We start from the raw sequence: 9,155 nt of genomic DNA, 5'->3' as shown, positions 1-9,155 counted from the left end.
ACTGTACTCTATGCTACTCTCTCCCCACCCCCACCCTCCCCTAGCTTATCTCTCCACGCTTCAGGCTCTCTGCCTTTATTCCTTTATTCGGCTTTTGCCCGAAACGTCAATTTCGCTGCTCGTTGCATGCTGCCTGAATTGCTGTGCTCTTCCAGCACCACTGTCTCTCCACGCTTCAGGCTCTCTGCCTTTATTCCTTTATTCGGCTTTTGCCCGAAACGTCAATTTCGCTGCTCGTTGCATGCTGCCTGAATTGCTGTGCTCTTCCAGCACCACTGATCCAGAATCTAGTTTCCAGCATCTGCAGTTATTGTTTTTACCCTCAGGTGAATGACAAGATCTGATACAAGTATCCTGAAGAACAACACTAGAGTTCTTCCTATCCTGGGCTGTGTTTACTCTTCAACCAACAATGCAAACAAAAAAGTCTGATCATTTGTATGATCATTATCATATTGCTGTTTGTTGAAACTTGCTATGTGCAAACTGGCTGCTATTTTAACTATATGATAATGAGCTGAGATGAATGACCTCCAGCAACCACAACTATCTTCCCATGTGCCAGGTGTGACTTCAAACAATGGAGAGTTTGCCTCTGATTCCAGTTTTGCTAGAGCTCGTTGATGAAGCATTCAGTCCAATGCAGACTTAACGCCAAAGGTTATCACTCTCACCTCTTGAATTCAGCTCTTTTGTCCATGTTTGAATCAAGGCTGCAATGAGGTCAGGAGCTGAGTGACCCTGGTGGAACCTGAATTGACTATCAATAAAGGAGGTAATTGCTAAGCAAGTGCCGCTTGATTGCATCGTTGATTACACCTTCCATCACATTACTGATAATCGAGAGTAGATTAATGGGGCGATAGTTGACTAGGTTACATTTGTTCTCTTTTCTCTGTATAGGATATCCCTGAGCAATTCTTGATATTACTGAATAGATACCAGTGCTGTCGCTGGACTGGAACATCTTGGTCAGGGTAGTGGCATGTTCTAGGGACTTTTTCAGTACTATTGCTTGAATGTTTTCACAGCACATAGCCTTTACCTTATACAGGCCCTCGAACCATTTCTTGATATCATGTGTATTTAACTGAATTGGCTGAAGATTGACATCTGTGACGCTGGGAACCACTGGATCACTCATTCTGCACTTCTGGCTGAATATTGTTGCAAATACTTCAGCCTTGCCCTTTGCATGTGTGTGCTCAGCTCTTCCATCATTGAGGATGAAGGTATTTGTACAGTCTCCTCCAGTCAAATTTGTGAATTATCCACTGCCATTCATGTCTAGATGTGGCAAGACTACAGGGATTAGATCTGACTCACTATTTGTTGTGTCATTTAGCTCTGTCAATTACTTGCCTCTTTTGCTGTTTGGCATGCAAGTAGTCCTGTTTGGTAGATTGACCAGGTTGACACCTCATTCTTAGATATGTCTGGTGTTGCTTGCTTCTGCCATGCCCTCCTACATGTTTCATTGAACTACAGCTGTTCTTGCTTTGATGGTAATCTTTTTAGATTACGTACAGTGTGGAAACAGGCCCTTCAGCCCAACAGGTCCACACCGACCCACCGAAGCGCAACCCACTCAGACCCATCCCCCTACATTTACCCCTTCACCTAACACTACGGGCAATTTAGCATGGCCAATTCACCTAACCTGCACATTTTTGGATTGTGGGAGGAAACCGGAGCACCCGGAGGAAACCCACGCAGACACGGGGAGAATGTGCAAACTCCACACAGAGAGTCGCCCGAGGTGGGAATTGAACCCGGTCTCTGGCACTGTAAGGAAGCAGTGCTAACCACTGTGCTGCCCATTAATGGGAGTGTGGGGAATATGCCGTGCCATGAGGTTGCAGATTATGTTGGAGTATGATTCTGCTGGTTTTGATGGCCCACAGCTTCTCGGGGATTGAGAGTCTTGAGGGATAGATCTGTTCAAATATGGAAATTTGCCCTGGGATGTACTGTAAACAAAAGGCAGGACAAATCCAAACCTTTCCTGATGAAGAACTTAATCTTGAAATGTCGACTCTCCTGCTCCTTGAATATTGCCTGATCGGCTGTGATTTTCCAGCACCACACTTTTTGACTCTGATCTGCAGTCCTCACTTTCTCCAAATCCAACCCAGCTAATTACCGCTCCAACAGTTTACTCTTGATCGTGAGTAAAGTGATGGAAGGGGGTCATCAAACGTGCGATCAAGCAGCACCTACTCAATGAAAATCTGCTCAATGACTCCCAGTTTGGGTTCCCCATGGCCACACTCCTGACCTCATTACAGCCACAGTTCAAACATGGACAAACATCTCAACTCCAAAGGGGAGACAAGAGTGCCTGCCCTTGACATCAAGGCAGCATTTGACAGAGTGTGGCATCAAGGAGCCCTAGCAAAAGGTTATCAGAGCAAACTCTCCACTGGTTAGAGTCATACCTGACACATAGGAAAACGGTTGTAATTGCTAGAAGTCAAGCATCTCGGCTTTGGACAGCTCTACAGGATTAGTCATGGTAATGTCAAAATCCCATTCATCTTCAGCTGTTTCATCAATGACCTTCCTTCCATCATAAGGTCAGAAGTGGAGATGTTCACCAAAGATAGCAGAAAGTTTAGCATCATGCGCGACCCATCAGGTACTGAAATGGTCCATGACTAAATACAGCAAGACCTGGATCATATTCAGGCTTGGGCTGAAAAATGACAAGTAATATTTGCATCATGCCAATGCCAGGGAATGGCAATCTCCAACAAGAGAATCTAACCATTGGCCCTCACTAGACATTCAATGGTGCCACCATCATTGAATCCCTCACTATCAACATCCTGGGGATTACCATTGTCCAAAAACTAAATTGAAATGGCTACAATGGCTACAAGAGGAGGTCAGAGAGTATGAAACCTCCAGCAAGTCACTCACCTCCCAATTCCCCAAAGAATGTCCATCATCTACAAGGCCCAAGTCATGAACGTGATAGAATACTCCTCAATTATTCAGTTCCAATAAACCCAAAGAGCTTAACACCATCCAGGACAAAGCAGCACGCTTGACTGGCACCACATCCACATTACAACATCTAAAAAAGGTATCTAGATGCGTATATGAATAGGAAGAGTTTGGACAGATATGGACCAACTGCTGACAATGGGATTAGGTCAGATCAAAATGTCTAGTCAAAGCAGATGTGTTGAACCAAAGGGCCTGTTTCTGTGCTGTATGACTATGACTACAGCAGATCGTGAAGATAACTTACCACCTCTGTCTTCAGACAATTAGGAATAGGCAATGATGCCCATTTTACATGAACAAATGAACACTACTTGCCACTCATCAGACCAAGCTATGATGTTATGCAGATCTTGCTGAAATACAGCCTGTCTGGAATATGAGTACATTTAGCACAGATGGCATTAGGATTCAAAAATGTTAGTTTTATTTATAAATGCTTTCTTACTGAAGCCTTACCAACTTGCTTCCTCTTTTAATTTCTTTTTCGATATCTTCAACAAGAAATCCACCGAAATCTTCAAAATTTGAATTGTGGTTGACAAGGTTTGAAGAAAAAAGCTGAAAAAAAAGAGAGAAATACAATGTAAATATATCACAGATACTCCAACATTTGTTTCTATTTTCTTACAGCTTCAAAAGCTGGCTTGTAGATCCATGGGTGCAGACTGCTTTCTGCCACATCACTCCAGTGGCCATGTTACATTGCTGAATAGAACTGACGAATACTTGCAGATTTTGGTGTGGAATAGAGCGATGCCAGTTATACAGACAGCTACAATCAGTGTACTGCAACCAAGGGGTAAGAACCTCGAAACATTTCACCTTCATCACTTGACTGTGGCCATTGCTCCTGGTTAAGATGTTTTAACAAGTAATAATAATTGAAAAGAGTTTCTGTTCCCAAATTGAAGGCCTAAAAAATATGCAGCAGCACTCAGACAATATCACATTCCTTTTGAATGTGGAAATGTGCGTGAGATCCTTTCTGGAACTACTGTCTTCTGATATAACGCAAAATATCCATTCCTGTGCGATTCCATGTTATAAAAAAATCACGTAATAACAGCACCATTTAAACCAATGGGATTAGAATCACATTACAGCCAATATAAATAAGGAAAGTTGCGTTCTACAAATAATAGTTTAAATTATTTAATCACATTATAGCAAATTTGTGTTGAAGAAATACGTGTTATAGCAGAACTGACAATATAAACTAAAATGGACATTGGACTGCAATAACTGAAAGGAAAGTTTAACAATTTGAAAATCCAGTAATGGGCATTGCTTAGCTGTAAAATATATTATTGCCTTTTAGAAACAATAAGAGGGAGACTTTGAGACTGAGTATGAACCAGAATCTTTTTCATTTAGGTCTCTGCCTAACAACAGCCCTCTGGTTTAACTGAGAGCTGCATAGTGGAAAAAAACAGGCAGAGCCGGCAGACAGGAAGCATCCACTTCTCTTCTTCCCACTCCCACCCACACCCAGCCCCCAACATTCTCTCATGGGTAATAGGACCGTAAAACCAAGAAAGCTTAAAAAAAACACATTCATCCAAGATAGCCAATTAATCTGGTCAACCATCAAATCAAAGAGCAACTATCGCCATACAGAGAAGAGTATATTATTGCAAAAATCAAAAGGTTTCACAAAAACAACTCCCCTTCCCCCCCCCACCCCCCACTGTGGTTTGGACTTTTGATCTTTGCTCATCCTAACAATATTCTTTTTCCACCCACAGCATATGTGGTAAACCATTTGTCTTAAATGGTCATTGAGTGCATGTGCGTTCTGGATTTTGAAGGGGTAGGTGTAAGTTACATAAATTAGGAATCCTTTATTTTCTTGTTGGCGTTCAATATATTACACTAAACAGATTATTTTTCTGTTACTGAAGGAATCTGATGTGGATTCCCTGTGACCAGAAGAAAAGCCAGTCGGGTAAACTGGCCATTGGGATTTATGCATTTTGTCATTGCTTGTGAAACAGTCAGGCATGAGTATTAGCACACACTTTCCAGCTAAGTCACAGCAAATGTACTTCTGATATTGTAATGAATGTAACATTTCCTTCTTAAATAGGTGTTAAAAAAGTGCCAGTCCCGGATCCACTTAGTCTTCAGAAGGCCATCTTTCTATGCCAGGAATCCATCTGATTAACCTCAGATGACTGATTGATTTATTGTTTGTTTTATTGTTGTCACAAAAGTACTGAGATACAGTGAAAAGTGTTGCTTTGCATGCTAGACAGGTAAATCATACCATATATGAAGTGCATTAGGGTGACAGAACAGAGTGCAGAACAGTGCTGCAGCCACAGAGAAGGTGCAGAGACCAAGAGAGAGAGAGAAACAGAAAGATCAGAATTAACTCTCGAGAGGTCCATTCAAAAGTATGATAATAGCAGGGAAGAAGCTATTCTTGAATCTATTTGTATGTGTACATGAGCTTTTGTATCTTCTGCCCAAAAAAAGGGTAGAAGAGAGTATAACTGGAGTGGGAGGGGTCTTTGATTAAAGACCGAAAGAACTGCTGATGCTGTAAATCAGACACAAGAACTGAGAACCTCCTCAGAAGTGAGGGTGGGTCACATGGTCTGAATTGTTCATCCTGATTTATCTTCACAAGTGCGGCCAGTCTTGCTGAGGTTTCCCAGGAATTTCTGTTTTTGGGTCTTTGATTATGATGGTTGCTTTCTGGAAGTTGCACTCCCTCCATAGCCAGTACATCCTAAACAGCACACAATACTCCAGGAGTGATTTAACCAAGGCCTGTCCAATTGCAGGAATGATTGATGTGCCAGTGTCGGACTGGGGTGTACAAAGTTAAAAATCATACAACACCAGGTTATAGTCCAACAGGTTTAGTTGAAAGTACAAGTTTTTGGAGCACTGCTCCTTCATCAGGCAGCTAGTGCAGTAGGATCATAGGACACAATGTATAGCAAAAGATCATAGTATCATACAACTGATGCGATATATTGAACAAACCTAGATTTGCGGATACATTCTATTTTGTTCAAAAAGCACAATCTGCAGGCAGTCAATATTTTTTATAATCCATATAACATTTTATAAATTCCTACTTTGGAAACAGAACCAATCTAACTCAAGATTGAAATGCATACAGATTCTAACCTCACATCTTTAATGCAATGTCTGAGATGAGATGCCACTTATTAAAATATAAAACCTTCAATTATCTCAGGAATACGACTCGAAACAAGTTCTGGGATTTACATACTAATAAATCGAAACCTATCTTAAATAACAAAAGACTTCACAACAATCGAGGTTAGTTCCATATATCGCATCAATTGTATGACACTATCTTTAGCTGTAAATTGTGTCCTGTGATCCCACTCCCGATACGAAGCAGCGCTCCGAAAGATTGTACTTTCAAACAAATGTAGGAAAACACCCCTGCTCCCTAATGGTGAATGCAGTGAACTTATTCCCTCCGCTGGCTTTTACCAGTTCTCTACCACGGTGTCAAAATATCCTACATATTAAATTCCTGAACTCCGCCCGCTTGATATAAACGGAACACAAGTCCGTGATTGAATCCAAAGTTACAATAAAATCATAAGTCAAGGAAATTGAAAGCGAAGGAAAATTAATCAGAAGACCCCGAATAAAAAAAATCAGATAATAAAATGGAGACAAGTTGAGGTCCTGTCATTGCTAAAGCAAACGAGAGCTTCCAAGTCCGTTGTTACTCTCCACCTACCATGCAGTTCTGATGTGCAGCGATTCGGCCATCGGTGAATAATCTTCCAGTTTCTCGGCTTTGTCCTGATCTGAGGCAAAGGCCACAGTCGCTCATCTTCGCGTCGGTTCAACGCGGGACCCTTGAAGCAGACGTCAGCTTGCCGTGCAAAAACAGAAACTGACAAGAAATCCGTCTCTCTCTCGGAGGAATGTTACTCGGGGCTGACGAGGAAAGCGAGAGACCTCCTCCAACCCACGGCCTTAAGTAGTTTCGTTTTACCAGAAGTCACTCACAACCGAGAAAGGGGGACCCATGAAAGCTCTATTGCAACTGGCACCACGCAAACGAAATAAATATTGCGTCAGGGCAGAATATTTCCTGCTCGTTTTTGCACGTCAATACACCCTCTTATTCTGAACGCTCGTTCTTTTCAAAATAAGGTACATCACAAGGACTCACTGTCGAATGCATTCCCATTATCTTCACGTAACTGAATTTTTCTATTTTCTCAGGCAAGCAAACAATTCGACAACTTTCGGTTTGATATTAAATTAGAAATTTTTCAGACAAATCCTGAGTCATAGTATTCACCAGTCCTTCAGTGCACACACTTAAGAAATAAATGTACACAGAAAGAAAGGCAGAAATTTGGAACGCTCATGAACTGTCCATCACGTCTCCTGCTGCCACATATGCTCTGATAGTTCATCGTGGTGACTTGGTAACGATTGCACTGAGTGCAAATTACTGAGATGAGATTCACTCTCATTTGCATGTTGGAGTCTGCAACTACAGTAATAGGCTCCAACGTCCTTTTCAATTCAAATTACTAATTACGAATCCCTCCCTTTCCTACCAACTATCATTGATGTGTATGTAAGATTTGGGGATCAAAAATCAATGGAGGTGTTATAAACACATCTTTCTTGGCCATCAAGGGCTAGGGTACAACTCAAATTAAGAGCTTCTGTCAGAGACAGAAATGCTACCTATTGGACCACAGCATCTGTTCTTGAGGCAGTGAGGAGGTACTACTCAAATCCACCTCTACCACAGTTCGAAAGTTGTCATTGGACTTGAAAAGTTAACTGTGGCTCTCTTCTAAGATACTAGCAGATCTGACTTTCTGCAGTATTTTCTGTTTCTACTGGAATCTGAGTCGGAGTGGAAATCGATCGCACCAACTATTATTGACAATCCAAGGTTGGTGGAAAGCAGTTTGGGCTTTGCATGACGGTCAGTCCACTCACCACAAATATCACAGTTGGTTTCCAGATATGTTTTTGCTTAATTCCACAATGCAGTGTCAGTTCACAGGGAAACAAACTATTCAGTATGGTCTCCATTACATCAGAGAATCGTTTCTCGGCCTTTTGGCTTGGAATATGTGTAGTTCCTGAGGACCAGAGGAAGAGATTCTGCTCGAGTGCTGTCGGTTCGACGCAGCGGACGTGTGCTGGTGGGGGAGAACCACGGGGATCGTGTTGCGAGTTGTCGGAGCTGCTGGAGACCATCGCTGGGTCGTGATTGGACGTTGGAGGATCGTTTGGTTGTGCTGACCTGCTCTTGGTGGATCTTTATGCTGGCTTCGGCCTAACGCCAATTCAGGTACCAGCCAACCTCAGAGCTATGGCCTCAGCAGCTGCTCGCAGACCTGGCCAGGGCATTCGCAACACAGTCAGGGTGACTGTGAAGAAGGTGGAGGAGCACACACCGGTCAATCGGACGGTGGTCTGGAGAAGATTTTGCTGAAATGCTGCGGGTTTGAAGCAGTGGACGTGTACTGCCTGCAGGATTTCCCTGCAGCAGGCTATTTCGATGTGACCTTCAGGAGTGTGAAGAATTGCGAGCAGCTCCTGAAGGTCTTCAAGGAGAAGGAAGGGGAACCTCTGTTCTCCATCTTGTCGGCGGTCCCATTGTGTGTGCTTCCTGCGCGAAGGAGTCGGGTTGTAACAATCCAGATGTACAACCCTCACATCCCAGCAGCAGATGTCCTGACCTTCTTGAGAAGATACGTCCAGGTCGAGGGAGAGAGTACTGATGTGGTCGATCCTTTCAGGATCTGGACAGCAAATGACAGGTCAGGGTAACCCTGAGGGTCGATGCCAGTGGGAACATCCTCCACCCACCCTCCAGCTTTGCCATCAGAGGAAGCAGAGGTTACCTGACATACGCAGGGCAGCCAAAAGTGTGCCGAACCTGCGGGAGATCAGGCCACATGGCGGCGGATTGCAAGGTAACCGTCTGCCAAAATTGCAAGCAGGAAGGCCACCTGACCAAGGAATGTAAGGAGGCCAAGAACTGCAATCTGTGCGGAGAGGCGGGCCACGTGTACAAGGCCTGCCCAAGACGAGGGGCCGCCACCTACGCACAGATGGCCGGAGGTGGCAACACGAGCCGTGGACCGCCTAAGACCAGCAAGGTACCA

General features: G+C 43.4%; 1 protein-coding gene across 3 annotated transcripts in view; it reads right to left on the bottom strand.

Moving 5' to 3' along the window:
- phf11 (PHD finger protein 11) overlaps positions 1–7,428 on the bottom strand; it is a 70,125-nt gene extending 62,697 nt beyond the window's left edge. For all 3 annotated transcript variants that reach the window (XR_006313120.1, XM_043700418.1, XM_043700419.1), the window contains exons 1-2: positions 6,746–7,428; positions 3,469–3,570 (exon numbers count right to left, since the gene is read on the bottom strand). Coding sequence is in view for 2 of the 3 variants with exons in the window: in XM_043700418.1 (XP_043556353.1) it covers positions 3,469–3,570; positions 6,746–6,841 (198 nt within the window). In the remaining variant the exon portion in view is untranslated. The remainder of the gene's footprint in view (positions 1–3,468; positions 3,571–6,745) is intronic.
- Positions 7,429–9,155: the final 1,727 nt, after the last annotated feature.

Source organism: Chiloscyllium plagiosum, chromosome 12 (genome assembly GCF_004010195.1).
Source record: "Chiloscyllium plagiosum isolate BGI_BamShark_2017 chromosome 12, ASM401019v2, whole genome shotgun sequence".
Taxonomy (NCBI): Eukaryota; Metazoa; Chordata; class Chondrichthyes; order Orectolobiformes; family Hemiscylliidae; genus Chiloscyllium; species Chiloscyllium plagiosum.
This window is presented reverse-complemented; position numbering and strand designations above follow the sequence as displayed.